Below are 15248 nucleotides of genomic sequence, written 5' to 3' on the forward strand. Positions count from 1 at the left end.
ATGTAACATCAAAATGTGCAAAGGTTCGCATTTCACACACAGACCAACCCTCATCACAACGTCAAGTCAAATCCTTCGTTAAAAACACATTTGCTACAGAGTCAGTAGTCTGCAGACCCCCAGGACATCAAACAGCAGTAGCACTGGAGCCAGGGTTTGAGCCACATTAGTGTTGGCAGGTTTAAGTGCAGGTTAGGACTCAGAGTGGCTGATGTCCTGTGAAGACGACCGCAGGGACGGCAGGCGCTCCGCAGCTTTGGCTCTTTCAGCCAAAAATTTGTCAAACTCTGTAGAGAAAAACAGACAGGTCTGAACGACGTCACAGATTCAAGGATCGTATAGAAAAAAAAAAGAAAATACTGGTGAAAAACACTGGAGGGTGGAGATGAATGTGAAAAATCCTCAGAAGAACTGTCTTTACACAGTTCCTAGCACTGTTAGTGCTGTAGTACTGGCACCGTAACACACGCCTTCAATGATTGATTGAACAAAAAAAAAATATCATGTAAAAAAGCCAAAGGCATTTAATCGCATCTTTGTGACACAGAGCACATACTCCAAACCAGTAGGTGGCAGGACTGCACCTAAGGGTTGTCAGGTGCACAGTACATCTATATAAATCTGACCACAGCTGCAGCAGTGGGTTAGTACATGAGCCTTTAGGTCCATCTAGTGGTCAAATATAAAAGCGCCAGATGATAATCGAAATGACCATTTTAAAGTACAAAGGTTGAAAAACAACGGGTCTAACTGTGTCCAGAGATGATTACAGCTGGGACCACCAGGGGGAGCAATCAGATCCTCACCTTCACTGGTCACGCCGTCGTCAACATCCTCGTACTGTAAACACAGACCAAACCGTTAGTTTCTCACACACATTTCAGCGCTGTGTGTGCGGTGAAGAACATTCAGGATGGTTACCTCATCGTCCAAGGCCAACCACTGCTCTATATCATCCATGACGTCCGACTGACTGACCGGGATCTGGGAAGAGAAGCAGAGCATCAACCGCAAGGCCATGACCACAGAGTGGACGTGAAGAGGAGACCAGGTTGGACATAGGACATCTGGACCGTGGAGTGGACACCACACACAAGACAGTCATGCAGACCATATATTTATGTCTCTGTGTCAACGAGATGATTCCAGACCACAGCAAAAAAGTCAGTCTCTCTGACCAAAACAAAAAAATAAACTACAATGAAAACTACAATGACAACGACAACCGCAATGGCAACTACAATGACAAGGACAACCGAATGACACCAACAATGACAACGACCACTACAACGACACACCCACCATTCCCCTCTTAACCATCCAGTCTAACTTTGGAGAGGAGCTGCAGGTGGAGGCTGGGCTGCCATCCTTCACACACACACACACACACACACACACACACACGGACAAGGAGGAAAACAGATTCATTTGACTGTATAAAAACTGTTGGTGTTCATATATGAGAGGAAGTCAGTCTACAGGAGTGAGGTCAGTCTACAGGAGTGGAGGTCAGTCTACAGAAGTGGAGGTCAGTCTACAGGAGTGAGGTCAGTCTACAGGAGTGGAGGTCAGTCTACAGAAGTGGAGGTCAGTCTACAGGAGTGGAGGTCAGTCTACAGAAGTGGAGGTCAGTCTACAGGAGTGGAGGTCAGTCTACAGAAGTGGAGGTCAGTCTACAGGAGTGGAGGTCAGTCTACAGAAGTGGAGGTCAGTCTACAGGAGGGGAGGTCAGTCTACAGGAGTAGGAGAAATGAGTCAGACTGTTAACTGTTCAACCAATGAGAAGAGAGAATGAGACCAGGTCTGTACTGTTTTAAACATGTTTCTATGCCCTGTTTTAAATTATTATCTGTTTTATTATTTGATGTAAAGTGTCCTTGAGTGTCCTGAAAGGCGCTTTTCAAATAAAATGTATTATTATTATTATTGTTCTCACCGTTCCTGTGGCCTGTAAACTGCTGAGGCGAGCGTGTGCGTGTCCGTCCACCCCATCCTCACCCCTGTCACTGAAACATCAGCACAGGTCAAAGGTCAGCTGCTGTACTTAGTGACCGCTCAGTTAACAGGAGGTAACAACAGACACTGTTAACCAGGTCCAGGTGGACCACATGTTTAGGACTGTTAGCAGTTTGAAGATGGAGTATTTTCCGTACCTGGGAGTTTGTCCAGTTGAAGTGTGTATTTGCGGTGACAGCGCCTCCTCTGACTCACTGGTGCCTGAGAGGAGGAAACAACACCAACAACACTGTAGGTTTGGACTCCACAGACCAGAGTCTGGATCAGAACCACACATTACTAATAACAAACCACTCACTGAGTTTAGTAAAGTGACTGGACAAACTGTCACTGGTCACTGACGCCACCCCCGACTCCTGGGACCGGGCTGTGAGGTCCAGCTCTGCCAGGTTGACGTAGGTGTGCTGCTGTGGAGCGGAGGAAGAAGATGTGAGTAGACGTGATCAGGGCTGCTTGTTGTTGTTGTTGTTGTTGTTGTTGTTGTTGACTTTCACCCACCTTCTCTGCTGCGTGTTGACCATTTGTCAACTGTCGTTCAAACCTGTGGACACACACACACACACACACACACACATTTATTATTATTCTTTATATTTATTGTTAATAATGAATCAGAGCACACCACTGTGACTGTGTCTGTCTGTGGTGTGTGTGTGTGTGTGTGTGTGTGTGTGTTGACCTGTGGTAGTGGTTGAAGGTGGAGTTCATCTGGTCGTTGGTCTCCAGCAGCTCCTGGATCAGTTTCTCTTCACTCAGTCTGGGGACCACCGTGACGATCCGCTCCTGCATTTCCTTACAAACTGTGTACAGCTGCTAATGACACAACCAAACAAAATGTGTGGGCGTGGGTTTGGGCGGGGGAGGCGGGGGGGCAGCGGGACAGATGTAACACAGAAATGTAGGACAGCAGCAGATCAGTTAAAGGAAGCCAACAGTTCCTCGGCCCCAAAGGAAAGAAGGAACAGGAACATCTCTGTGGAGTTGGTACTTTTTTACCTGCAGCAGTTCCATGTCGGCCTGTTTAACCGTGACCGGGTCCAGCTGAGTCATCAGGTCCGACATGGTGGTCAGGTTACTGCGGACCACACCCAGCTCTGTCTTCAGCTGCTTGACCTGGAAACATCAGAGGCGTTTGCTCCATGAACAAAGGTTTGGAGGATCAAAGGTCAATGTTTGTCTAACAGACCAAGACCAAGACCAAGACCAAGACGCAGACCAAGACCAAGACCAAGACCAAGCTGAACTGGACTAAAGACCAGAGCCGACGGGATCAATGACAATAAGTCTCTAAGACAAAGAGTGCGATTAACAGACGTACCATTTAAGTCAAGGACTCAGTCAAGGACTCAGTCTTTTCTTAGTTGAAAAATACAAAAACTAGGAGACCTCAGGGTTATCAATGAATGAATTGATCACACGGTCACTAACTACTGACTAGTTGTCCAGATGAAGTGAAGAATGTCACCTGACTGGGACTGAAGCCATTTGTTCCCTCCACAATCTTTTTTAGTTCAGAGGTCTGGGGGGGAGTGAGCAGAGGTTTGGAGGAAAGGAATGCAGCAGGAAGAGTAGTGACGGCAGAACCGTTCTGAGACAAAGTCTGCCGGGTCAGAAATGACCCACAAGGAAACAGAAAGGAGAGGTGAGAGCAGAGCAGAGCAGAGCAGCCATGGGGGGAGGAGAGGGGAGGGAGGTGGGTGTTACCTGTTTAGGGTTCTGGGCAGCGATGTGAGCATCCAGTTCTGTCACTGGGAACTCCAGGCCCTTCCTTCTCAGGTCTTCATACACCGACACCACACCCGTCAGGTCCGGTGAGCTACGGAATGCATCCGCCCACGCCTTGGTTTGGAACGACACAAATGACACAAGAGCTGAGCACCAGGTGACGCACCAGGTGACATACCCGCCCTCTCCCCTCTCCCCCGCCCCCTCACCTGTATGATGCCCAGCACACGGTCGTGCACAATTAACGGAGGGTTATTCCTGGGAATGATGGACCGGACCAGAACCCCTTCAATGAAATCCCTTGTGGTCACGAGGATGTGGAACCTGTAGCCGCAGTTCTTCACGCAGGTCTCCAGAACCTGAGAGCAGCAGAACACCACAGACGACCGAGCGTCAGAGTGACCGCTCAACAAGTGAGAAGAAGAAGAAGCAGCAGCAGTAACAGCAGCAGCAGTAACAGCAGCAGTAACAGCAACAGCAGTAACAGCAGCAGTAACAGCAGCAGCAGCAGCAACAGCAACAGCAGCAGCAGTAACAGCAGCAGTAACAGCAACAGTAACAGCAGCAGCAGAAACAGCAGCAGTAACAGAAACAGCAGTAACAGCAGCAGCAGCAGCAGCAGCAGCAGCAGCAGCAGCAGTAACAGCAGCAGTAACAGCAACAGCAGTAACAGCAGCAGCAACAGCAGCAGCAGCAGAAGCAGCAGCAGTAACAGCAGCAGTAACAGTAACAGTAGCAGCAGCAGCAGCAACAGCAGCAGCAGCAGCAGCAACAGCAACAGCAGCAGCAGTAACAGCAGCAGTAACAGTAACAGCAGTACCAGCAGCAGCAGCAGTAACAGCAGCAGTAACAGCAGCAGCAACAGCAACAGCAGCAGCAGTAACAGCAGCAGTAACAGTAACAGTAGCAGCAGCAGCAGCAACAGCAGCAGCAGCAGCAGTAGCAGCAGCAGCAGCAGCAGCAGTAGCAGCAGCAGCAGCAGCAGCAGCACTCACACTCAGAGCCAGCATGACCTCCTTAAAGTTCTTATTTCCCACAATCCTTTTCCTTAGGGCTCTGACGGCGTCTTTTGGTCTGAAACGACAGCGGTCAGAAGAACGTGACGTCAGTCGGATGACGAGCAGACGGGGATTTGAACACACACACACAGAGGGTACACACCCGTCTTCTAAGCTGTTGATGATGTCACAGATGTCCATGTTGAGGGTCCAGTCCTCTGAGGGGAGACTGGAGCTGGTGGCAGACTCTGGACATATTTACAAGATACGTGTCTGTCTACTGACCCCAGACTGGACATCACAGATCAAAGTGAAGCTCAGTAAAAGAAACAAAACAATAAAACACGGGTCTAAACATGAGGCTGCGGCCCAGTCTGATGAGATCTGGGTCAGGACAGGAGGACGTGGCCCATCTACTGACGGGATAAACACACACACAGGCAACAACCAATCAAACGGCCTAATTTCTGCCTCTTCATCCCGCCCCGGACATGTCACTGTACTGTGGACATGTCAATCACTCAAAGCCTTCGCTACTTTCTGGATTTCTTTGTAAATTCGTTTGGTGAAAATGAATTATTGCGCATGTGCATAAAATAAAAGCGCGACAACAACTAACGACAGCGTTCCCTTCACTTCAGCTGCCGTGAGAGTCGTCGGTGCAACGCCCTAGAGTACAGCTCACCGAGCCTTTAGCAACACGGTCTCAGCATTTCTGAAAACAATGTTAACGTGAATGCAGCTCACCGATCCGCTGACCCACCGCCGTGCTGAACGGATTCCCCCATAGAAACTCCATGATGGAGGCGAAGGTCCTGCCGAGCCGAGCCGAGCCGAGCCGAGAGCAAGCCCGATCCCTGCTGCAGAGACACCACTGCTTCTAATGCTAATGCTGCTGCTGCTGCTGCTGATGTTCTCACTACAAAGCGAAGTAGGACGCGAGTAAAACGGCGTCATTTCTTAAAGGGAACGAAGCCCAACTAGGTTTCCATTCAAATTAACTGCGCCCCTCACTGGTCGTCTCTATGTTTGCAGTGTACCAAATATTTGCGTGAATATTAATAGTAACAATAACAATAATAAAATAAAGTTTTAAAGCGCTGAGAAATGTCATATTTATTACCTTTAGATCAATAACTTTTCATTTTTCATTACATTCTCACATTTACAGACAGACGGTTGACAGACGGTTAACAGACAGACAGATGTGTCTCTGTCTCACTGCCTGATTGTGCAGACAGGAAATGACGTGATATGACGAGTGTACGACAATGGGTCAAGACCAAAACTATAGTTGTGTCTAAGGTCAAGGGTCATGGTACACGGCCATGTGTCGACAGCTGCAGCACCAATGAAAACATGGGTTTCAGTCTCAGGTTAATGGTTAATGGTTAACACACACACACACACACACACACACACTGGAGACTGGACCTGACAACACAGTGATGTGGATTTGAGGTGAAATAATTGATGTTTTTATTACGGTTCTTTTCCACCATTCCATTTTTGGAAAAAACAGTTGAACAAACAGAGGCGGCAGCGGAACCTCTGTGCTCCACCCTCCACCCCCCCTTCTTCAGCATCTTCATCCACCCACAGGCGACCCCCACCCCTCACCCCACTGTGCTTTTTTATTTGCAAATGATGTTAAGCATTATATCTAAAGTTTTCAGTCCATCAGACAGGTCAAAGGTTAAAGGGCAGACCCCACATCACATCCTCATGCAAATGAAATGTACAGTCGAAAATGGAGACGACGCTCAGTCACGTGCTGCCGTTGGTGGATGACGACCAGTTTAAAAACCTCGTTTTGGACCAAAGTTCAGTTCAGACTGAAGGACTTCACGTCCTCAGAAGATGTGCTCACACCAGGAGAGAAAGGTTGGTTCTCAACATACGGTGTCTGTATCACTGGTGGTACCTGGACTCTCTCCAGTGTTTGCTGTTTTTTGTTTTTTGTGTTGACAAAAGAGAAGTGGGGGTCGGGACAGAGACCATGATCCCAAGACCAGTACCAGAAATAATCCTGGAACTCGGACTAAATGAACTTTTTTTACTTTTAGTTGAGGCAGAAGAGCCAGCTGTTGTCTGATTTGATTTGGTCCAGACTGGTCCAGCTTCAACCCACACCAAGAGGGTAGGAGTACCAGACTGATCAGAACCAGAGCCCACCTTCAATAGTTTAGCTTCCTCCCACAGTGATTCTTGCCCCTGGGCTCCTGCATGGCCTTATCCAGCCAGTCTCTCTCCTGTTCAGACTCGGAGTCACTAGCCTCGCTAACGTTAGCCACCAAAAGTCGAGAGTAGTTGATCCTGCGCTGGCGGGGGGTTTTCCACTGCAGCAGGAGGAGACACACGCACCACACCGTCAGAGCCACGGCCACTCCTCTGAACATCCACGCCACACCAAACCTCTCTGCCACAAACCCTGCAGCAACGCTCCCCAGGCCGCCCCCCAGGTGCAGAGTCAGAGCGCTGTACACTCTCCTCACGTGTCTCTGCGCTTCAGGTGTGGCTACGTCCTCACACTGGACATCCACAGCCCACCAGAGGGCGCCGCTGCTGAAGCAAGTCACAGTCTGAGCAGGCAGCGCAGACCAGGGCCCCCACAAGACAGAATAATAGAGACACTGCAGGCTGAGCACGGCGGCCCCCCCCGCCAGCACCCGTCCTGAGCTGAGGAGTCTGGACACTCTGTCAGCGACGAGAGGGAAAGTGGTCTGAGAAAACAGAGCCACGGCCACGGCGAGGCCCATGTGCAGCTCAGTGGCCCCGTGGTCCTGCATCTGCCACAGGAGGAAGTTCTCCACCGCAGCGACCGCTGCCCCCACCATCAGGGTGGTCACTGCACAGAGCAGAGCGCGGGGAGACCCCCGCACCAGCTGCATGGCCTTCAGGAGCCCGTTGGCCCGCTCTCGCTTTTTGTTCAGGTACAGAGGGAGGTAGACGGCGGCCGGCGCGGCCAGGACCGCCACGCTGCAGTAGCAGTAGAAATGAACGGCACTGCGGGGGGTTTCACCGGGGAGGGTGCAGTTCAACTGGCTGACCAGCAGCCCTACACCTGCGGCCCCGAAGGCTGTTCCCAGTAAACTCCACAGGGTGGTGCTGCTGTAGCGGTCGGACGCGTCTGCAAAATCAAGATAGTCGTAGAGTCCGTCGTCTGCCGTCCACTCCAGGGGGGCCCACACAGACTCCCACGCCACTACAGTGATCAGGATCAGGAAGAAGAGCTGGTGTTGAGGGTCCATCACCTTCAGGTACCCCAGGAATTCAAACCGTCTGACCTCCTCCGGCGTCCTGTCCTCCTGCTGACGCGTTTCTAGGTACGACCTCTTCCTCCGAGCTACAGCTGCAGGCGACTCGCTGCTGGTGTTGTGAGAACCGGCAGAGCTGCTGGTACTGGGTTCTGCTGCTGGTCTACTGGTCTCATTGACCTCCGCTGACCCCGTCCGAGTGTGAGGAGATGTGCTCGTGTTTCCGAGAGAGGATTTTTCCTCAGCGGTCGTTTCTGTGGCGACTGTGACACCAGGGGACGACAGCGATGTTTCAGGTTCTTTGCTGGTGATGAGCAGCTTATCACCAGGTCCTCCTGTTGGACGGCTGCTGTGATTTGACAGGCTGCACGAGCTGAAGTGCATGTTCTCACCACTAGGTGGAAACAGCAGCAGAACCAGAACCACCGCAGCTGAGCAGACCAGAGAGCCGCCGATCACCACCCGCCTTTTGTTGTAGTGTTTGGACAGCAGGCTGGCCAGGGGGCTCCACACCAGTGATACCAGGTGACTGGCACCCATGACCATGCCCGTCATGGCAGGGCTGAGGCCCAGCTGTCTGAAGTACAGCGTGAGGAAGGGGAGCAGGCAGCCTTTGGCACAGGAGCACAGGAAGGTGAAAAGTCCGGCCAGAGCCAGAGCTCGCTGGATGTCAATCTGTCTGGTCCGGCTCATGGTCCTGGTCCGGCACGAAGACGTGGAGCCGCTGGGACGGACAGTCTGACACAGAAGAAGAACAAGAAGAACAAGAAGGAGAAGAAGAATAAGACCCACAGAGAAGAAGAAGAAGAAGAAGAATAAGACCCACGTTCACAGAGTTAGAACCAGAATACTGTATATTAATACATATTCCTGCATATTACTGAATTTTAATACATATTACTGCATATTACTGTATATTAATACATATTCCTGCATATTACTGAATTTTAATACATATTACTGCATATTACTGTATATTAATACATATTCCTGCATATTACTGAATTTTAATACATATTACTGCATATTACTGCATATTAATACATATTACTGCATATTACTGTATATTAATACATATTCCTGCATATTACTGAATTTTAATACATATTACTGCATATTACTGTATATTAATACATAGTACTGTATATTAATACATAGTACTGTATATTAATACATATTACTGCATATTACTGTATATTAATCTGTATATTAATGTAAATTTCTTCCATATACAGTGTTCTCTATTTTGCGATATTTTACAGTAAGTAAAGATTTTTATATTTTTAAAAGACTGACAGAGACAGACTGACTGACCGGCAGACTGACAGACAGACTGACTGACCGACAGACAGACTGACTGACTGACTGACCGACAGACAGACTGACAGACCGACTGACAGACTGACTGGCAGACTGACTGACAGACAGACAGACAGAAAGACTGACAGACAGACAGACAGACAGAAAGACAGACTGACAGAAAGACTGACAGACAGAAAGACTGACAGACAGACTGACTGACAGACTGGCAGACTGACAGACTGACTGACTCACAGATCTTTATTAATTCCTCTGGAGTTCCCTACAGGAAATGTAGGCTCAAGAAAACAGTAAAAAACAGGACAGGTAAAATACAAACGTGTGTGTGTTCAGAGAGAGAGAGAGAGTGTGTGTATCCTGTTTACACACCTTCTGATCCTGCAGTGAGTTTCCAGGATCTAAAGGTCTTTGTGGATCAGATAAGAAGAAGAAGAAGAAGAAGAAGAAGAAGGTCCTGGAACAAAAACACGACACAGAGGGAACCCGTCCAGAACCACAGCTGCGGTCTCCGTGGACCCACCGGTCGGGTTCTTGTCGGCAGGGGAACCGCTCGTCCGTGACTGTGAAACACCTGTCAGTCTGGAAACACCTGTTCACGTCCGCGACGTTCGAACGATAAAAAAACAAAAAAAACAAAACTGTTTTTTTTTACCTGTTATCGAATGTCTTCACACGAGTCTGTTGAACATTTCCTGTCAGTTGTTTCTACATTTGATCCACGGCGTCGGTCGAACTTTCTCAGCCAAGAACTCCGGTCCTCTGCGGACTTTACATGCATTTAAATGTAGGCGTTCACCACCGCGTTGCCAGATCTTTCTAGAAAAACAAGCAATCAGGTCTTAAATTAAACTCAAAAAGAACCAACCCCCCATAATTTATCGACGGTTTTCCTGGCTCTGTCCACTCATTCAGACCACGTGGTTCAGACCAAACCAGTCGATGAGTCCAGGTACTAGTACCAGAGAGACACAGACCGTTCATGTCCTTGTCCTCCTGCTGCTGGTTACGACTGACCGAGCTCACCGTCTTCATTAAACAAAGTGGAGTCAAGAAGCATAAAAATACAGACTTGGCAACCACGGTCCACGCACACCGGCTCTTTTACACCTGCGGCATTTTCCGCAACTACGACGCCCTCTATCGACAGGCTTGACTTCTGTTCATATTTGTCTGTAAATGTATGATAGGACTGTGCGGTGTTTCAGTCGATCTTTCTTTGTTTTTAATAAGGGTTAGGAGGGTTAGGCCACGCCCAGGAGGAAGTTCAGACGAGGTGAGAACAAAGAACAAACCCCGACTCAAAGATTTGGTTTTATTGATGTGACGGAAACAGAAAACTTCAAAATAAATACTTTAGTTCTGGAACGATCTGATTCAGTCCAGACTGTTAGGTCAGATGACACGCTGAACACACACACACACACACACGTTCATGAGGACAAACGTCATTGAAGGAGAACAATCCTGTGTTTTATGCAGAGTCTGGAGAAGGTCAGGGGTTCGATGCTGAGAAGGAGGTGATGGGGAGGCAGAGCAGGGAGCAGTAGGACGGGTGCAGCGGCCGGACCTGTCCCGGCAGGTGTTGGTAGGATTTCCAGTCGGAGCTGCTTCCTGGTTTACAGCACAGAGACACGTCACACCTGCAGTCGAAGCACAGACACTGGAGCAGTGGACCAAGGTCACGGAACCAAACCCTGTTCTGGGTTCTACTGACTCGTCACACAGGAAGTCGTGATTTAGCTGAAGCTCTGACGCGCACGCGTGTGTGTGTGTGTGTGTGTGTGTGTGAGGCTTCACCTGCTCACGCTCTGGATGAACTTCTTCTCGTCCTGGTCCAGACACACAGCAAACGTGGTTCCTTCTCCACCCACCTCCACCTGCACCCGATCCACCGTCACTTCTGACACTGAGATGAGCTGCCAGAGAGGACAGGGAGGAGGGAGGGGTCAGAGTGGACAGGGAGGAGGGAGGGGTCAGAGTGGACAGGGAGGAGGGAGGGGTCAGAGGTGAGGAGGAGGAGAACTCTGCTCACCTGGTTCAAACCCTTCTTGGCTTTAGAACCGTTCCTCTTCAGAACCTCCTTGATGGTCAGCTGCAGACTCTCAGCTCTTGAATCTGGACACAAAGTTTTTGGTCTGCTTCAGAACCAGAATAAGAGTCAAAAACATTTGTTCTCATTATAGACTGAGGGCCGTGTGATGTCACCGTGCCACAGATGCTTCCTGCGGCCTCTCTGAAGGTCGATGGACGTACACGCCGTCTCCGTCTGGATCCACTGACTCCTCCCACTGACGGCCACCTGCACACAGGTGTGGATGCACGGGTCAGCTTCAAGGCTTTAACACCTGTCTGACAGTTCAACATGCAGATGGAGACGTGACCTTGTTGAAGGTCACAGTGAGGGTCAGAGGAACAGCCCGACGCTCCTCTTCAATCCCCAGTCTTTTGCTGGCAGCACCTTTCAACAACAACAACAACGCTGTACACATGAAACTGTGTGTGTGTGTGTGTGTGTGTGTGTGTGTGATGCGGCCGTCTGCTCACTCACCCAGAGCCTTCACAGCCCTGGTTCCTGCAGAGTGACCCAGCTCCAGGGACTGAAGGAACACCTCCTTCTTCTTCTCTCCTCCAGCCAGAGTCAGCTGTTCAGACAAAGCACGTGACGACCCACTCTGTCAGTCGTTTACAGTGACACCTCTGGGTGTGGAGGCTGTGCGTTTGTTTCCTTGTTTCCTGACCTTCTTTAATGTCAGCTTTTCTTTACAACGTTCTCAAACATGCGGCCCGTGGGCCACATGATTCCCATTACACATGGCCAAATGGCTGTGTGAAAAGTTCAGGTATAATAATATAATAATATAATAATATAATATAATATAATATAATATAATATAATATAATATAATATAATATAATATAATATAATATACCATCATATCTGCTGAGAGTTTCTCTCTTCTTCTTAATGCCATATTTGTGTGAATGTGTGTGTGCGTTTCTTCTAACCTCAACTTGATAAAGCTGCACCAGAACAGGCTGGTCCGCATGCCTACAGTAATAGAGCACCAAGTCGGCCAGCAGGGGGAGCTGTTCTCTGCTGCGGCCATCCTCTGAGTCAGTGCCTTCTTTACAGTCAGCCTGAAAGTGAAGTCACGATCACATGAAAATAAACAACAACAACTGAACAACTGCAGTATTTTTACTTCAAAGTACTCAGAAGAAGAACTTTGTTTACTCTCCGATGGCAGCTTTGTTGTTTATTCATTTTACTGTTGTTGCATATTTAGCTTTAAATTTGATGTCACAAGGGGGCGTACCTGAGAGAGGACATCAGAGGACAGGCTGAGAAGACTAAGGACGTTCCTGTCGTACCAGGGGTCCATCATGCCCAACATCTGGCCTATATCTGTAGTACCTTCCTTGACCACAAGGTCATTATTCTCCTGTAGAGTACATTTTAAAACATGTTAACTATACCATGCAGTATATATAAAGTACATGCAGTATATATACAGTAAATGCAGTATATATACATGCAGTATATATACAGTAAATGCAGTATATATACAGTAAATGCAGTATATATACAGTAAATGCAGTATATATACAGTAAATGCAGTATATATACAGTAAATGCAGTATATATACAGTAAATGCAGTATATATACAGTAAATGCAGTATATATACATGCAGTATATATAAAGTACATGCAGTATATATACATGCAGTATATATAAAGTACATGCAGTATATATAAAGTACATGCAGTATATACTGTATAAAGTACATGCAGTATATATACAGTAAATGCAGTATATATACATGCAGTATATATAAAGTACATGCAGTATATATACATGCAGTATATACTGTATAAAGTACATGCAGTATATATAAAGTACATGCAGTATATATACATGCAGTATATATACAGTAAATGCAGTATATATACATGCAGTATATATACATGCATTATATACTGTATACAGTACATGCAGTATATATATATATACAGTACATGCAGTGTGTATATTGTGACGTGTTTTTGTCAGTCCCATCAGTCATCAGTGTCATCAGTTGGTTTTAATGACTGACTGACAGACAGACTGACAGACAGACTGACCGACTGACTGACAGACTGACTGACAGACCGACTGACTGACAGACTGACAGACTGACTGACAGACCGACTGACTGACAGACTGACTGACTGACAGACAGACAGACTGACAGACTGACAGACTGACAGACTGACTGACAGACAGACTGACAGACAGACAGACTGACTGACTGACAGACAGACTGACAGACAGACTTACTGACAGACAGACAGACAGACTGACTGACTGACAGACAGACTGACAGACAGACAGACTGACTGACTGACAGACAGACAGACTGACTGACAGACTGACAGACTGACAGACTGACTGACTGACAGACTGACTGACAGACAGACTGACAGACAGACTGACTGACTGACTGACAGACTGACCGACTGACTGACTGACTGACAGACAGACTGACAGACAGACAGACTGACAGACTGACTGACTGTGAGTGTCCTCACCACAGAAGACGCTCTGCTTGGACTTCCTGTCTGGACCTCAGTTCCTGTGCTCCTCCTTCTGGTGGGTACAAAGTAAAAGTGCAGTTTGCACATCTTGGTGAGTCTGGAACATTTGCTCGCTCTCTCCTGCAGGTGGCAGTATGCTCTGGCCAGCCTGCCGGCCTCCTTGTCACCTCCAAACACCACCACCTTCACCTGGACGGGCAGGACCGTGACGTCGCTCTCATCACAGCTGAGGATGGGCCTCCTGCGGACGCACACGTGCTTCAGTGGACCTGTGGCTGGAGGAGCAGGTCTGGACCTGGACCTGGACCTGGCAGAACCAGTTCTTTGAAGGTCCTTAGTGACATCACTACAGCCCATGCTTTGTGCCCGCCGGCAGATGTTAGGGCTGTGAGGATTCCTGAAGAGCACGGAGAAGCGCTCCACGCCCAACAGGGATCTGGACTTCTTCTTAGGTTTCTTTCTAGGTTTGGGTTGGACTTCCTGCCCGTCCTCTGGGTCCCCACTGAAGTCACTGTCCACTCCAGATGAGGCCGATGGTGCGGACCAGCTGGAGGAGAGGCACACATTGGAGAACGTGGAGGCCCTGGAGGTGGAGGAGGAGACGCGATGGCTTTGAAAGTCCTGTTCCATTTTGTGGCCCTCAAACAGCTGTTCTTGGTCCACGCTGGCGTCGATGATGTCATGGCGGTGGAGTTCTGTTTCAGTGAAACAGTCTGCAGGCGAGTCCAGCTCTGAGTCACTGAAGATGATGTCATTTAATACGTCTGCCAATGAGAGACCAGTCAGAGGAAGTCAGGTCCTGGTGATTGGTTCTGGATTTATGAACGTCATGAATTTACCAAAGGTGTCATCGTCCCAGAGACGGGTGTGACATCTGGGGGGGGGCAGCATCAGGGTCTTCACAGTCTCTGCAGAGGAAAGACATGAAAAATGAATACATTTTCACTGCGTGTACTTTTTACTTCATTGATGAAGTACACGTGTGGAGCTGCTCATGAATAAAACGGTTTGGACCATGTGATCAGAGCGTTCAAAGCTGCGCAGCAACATGCTAACTCATGCTAACAGTTAGCCTCAGTTAGCCTCAGTTAGCCTCAGTTAGCCCTTCGACAAGACCGAGACGTCAGTGAAGAACAAGGTCCAACCTCCAAGAGTTCTGTCAGAACCTCCGTCCACCACTGACTGGGTCCAGAGACCAGAACTGAGCTGGGTCTCAACTACAGTCGAAGTGGGCTGGGGCGTGGGCTGGGTCGTGGGCTGGGGGTGTGGGCTGGGTCGTGGGCTGGGGGCGTGGGCGGGGAGCGTGGGCTGGGGGGGGGGGCTGGGTCGGGGGCTGGGGGTGGGGCCTGGGTCGT

The 15248-nt window shown here is 48.8% G+C and overlaps 3 protein-coding genes across 16 annotated transcripts in view; all 3 read right to left on the reverse strand.

Annotated features, from left to right (window-relative positions):
- Positions 1 to 6: 6 nt before the first annotated feature.
- Positions 7 to 5686, reverse strand: tom1 (target of myb1 membrane trafficking protein). Of its 8 annotated transcripts, none has more exons than XM_017040361.2 (16): positions 5487 to 5686; positions 4903 to 4987; positions 4755 to 4815; positions 3951 to 4100; positions 3721 to 3855; positions 3482 to 3616; positions 3013 to 3129; positions 2696 to 2829; positions 2515 to 2557; positions 2315 to 2423; positions 2154 to 2217; positions 1937 to 2006; positions 1303 to 1368; positions 922 to 984; positions 807 to 840; positions 7 to 287 (listed from the first exon to the last, which is right to left on the reverse strand). In XM_017040361.2, the coding sequence occupies exons 1-16, from the start codon at positions 5536 to 5538 to the stop codon at positions 193 to 195; spliced, it is 1413 nt and encodes a 470-aa protein (XP_016895850.1). In that variant the 5' UTR covers positions 5539 to 5686; the 3' UTR covers positions 7 to 192. The 8 variants fall into 8 exon arrangements, with proteins under 8 accessions (XP_016895850.1, XP_016895848.1, XP_016895849.1 ...); XM_017040359.2 differs by having other exon boundaries at positions 2696 to 2826; positions 4737 to 4815; XM_017040360.2 differs by having other exon boundaries at positions 2315 to 2420; positions 4737 to 4815.
- A 215-nt stretch (positions 5687 to 5901) lies between these two features.
- mfsd6l (major facilitator superfamily domain containing 6-like) lies at positions 5902 to 10476 on the reverse strand. Of its 3 annotated transcripts, XM_025064455.1 has the most exons (3): positions 9969 to 10476; positions 9686 to 9876; positions 5902 to 8734 (listed from the first exon to the last, which is right to left on the reverse strand). In XM_025064455.1, the coding sequence occupies exon 3, from the start codon at positions 8687 to 8689 to the stop codon at positions 6917 to 6919; it is 1773 nt and encodes a 590-aa protein (XP_024920223.1). In that variant the 5' UTR covers positions 8690 to 8734; positions 9686 to 9876; positions 9969 to 10476; the 3' UTR covers positions 5902 to 6916. The 3 variants fall into 3 exon arrangements, with proteins under 3 accessions (XP_024920223.1, XP_008328978.1, XP_008328979.1); XM_008330756.3 differs by lacking the exon at positions 9686 to 9876; XM_008330757.3 differs by lacking the exon at positions 9969 to 10476 and having other exon boundaries at positions 9686 to 9895.
- A 138-nt stretch (positions 10477 to 10614) lies between these two features.
- LOC103393693 (phosphoinositide 3-kinase regulatory subunit 5-like) overlaps positions 10615 to 15248 on the reverse strand; it is a 29879-nt gene continuing 25245 nt past the window's right edge. For 3 of the 5 annotated variants that reach the window (XM_025064438.1, XM_025064436.1, XM_025064439.1), the window contains 10 exons: positions 14733 to 14801; positions 13888 to 14657; positions 12634 to 12759; positions 12323 to 12454; positions 11865 to 11958; positions 11698 to 11774; positions 11522 to 11615; positions 11349 to 11431; positions 11114 to 11232; positions 10615 to 11025 (listed from right to left, as the gene is read on the reverse strand). In XM_025064438.1, coding sequence (XP_024920206.1) covers positions 10809 to 11025; positions 11114 to 11232; positions 11349 to 11431; positions 11522 to 11615; positions 11698 to 11774; positions 11865 to 11958; positions 12323 to 12454; positions 12634 to 12759; positions 13888 to 14657; positions 14733 to 14801 — 1781 coding nt within the window. In that variant the 3' untranslated portion in view covers positions 10615 to 10808. The remainder of the gene's footprint in view (positions 11026 to 11113; positions 11233 to 11348; positions 11432 to 11521; positions 11616 to 11697; positions 11775 to 11864; positions 11959 to 12322; positions 12455 to 12633; positions 12760 to 13887; positions 14658 to 14732; positions 14802 to 15248) is intronic. The other 2 variants (XM_025064437.1, XM_017040335.2) reach the window with 2 other exon arrangements.

Source organism: Cynoglossus semilaevis, chromosome 17 (assembly GCF_000523025.1).
Source record: "Cynoglossus semilaevis isolate Cse_v1.0 chromosome 17, Cse_v1.0, whole genome shotgun sequence".
Taxonomy (NCBI): Eukaryota; Metazoa; Chordata; class Actinopteri; order Pleuronectiformes; family Cynoglossidae; genus Cynoglossus; species Cynoglossus semilaevis.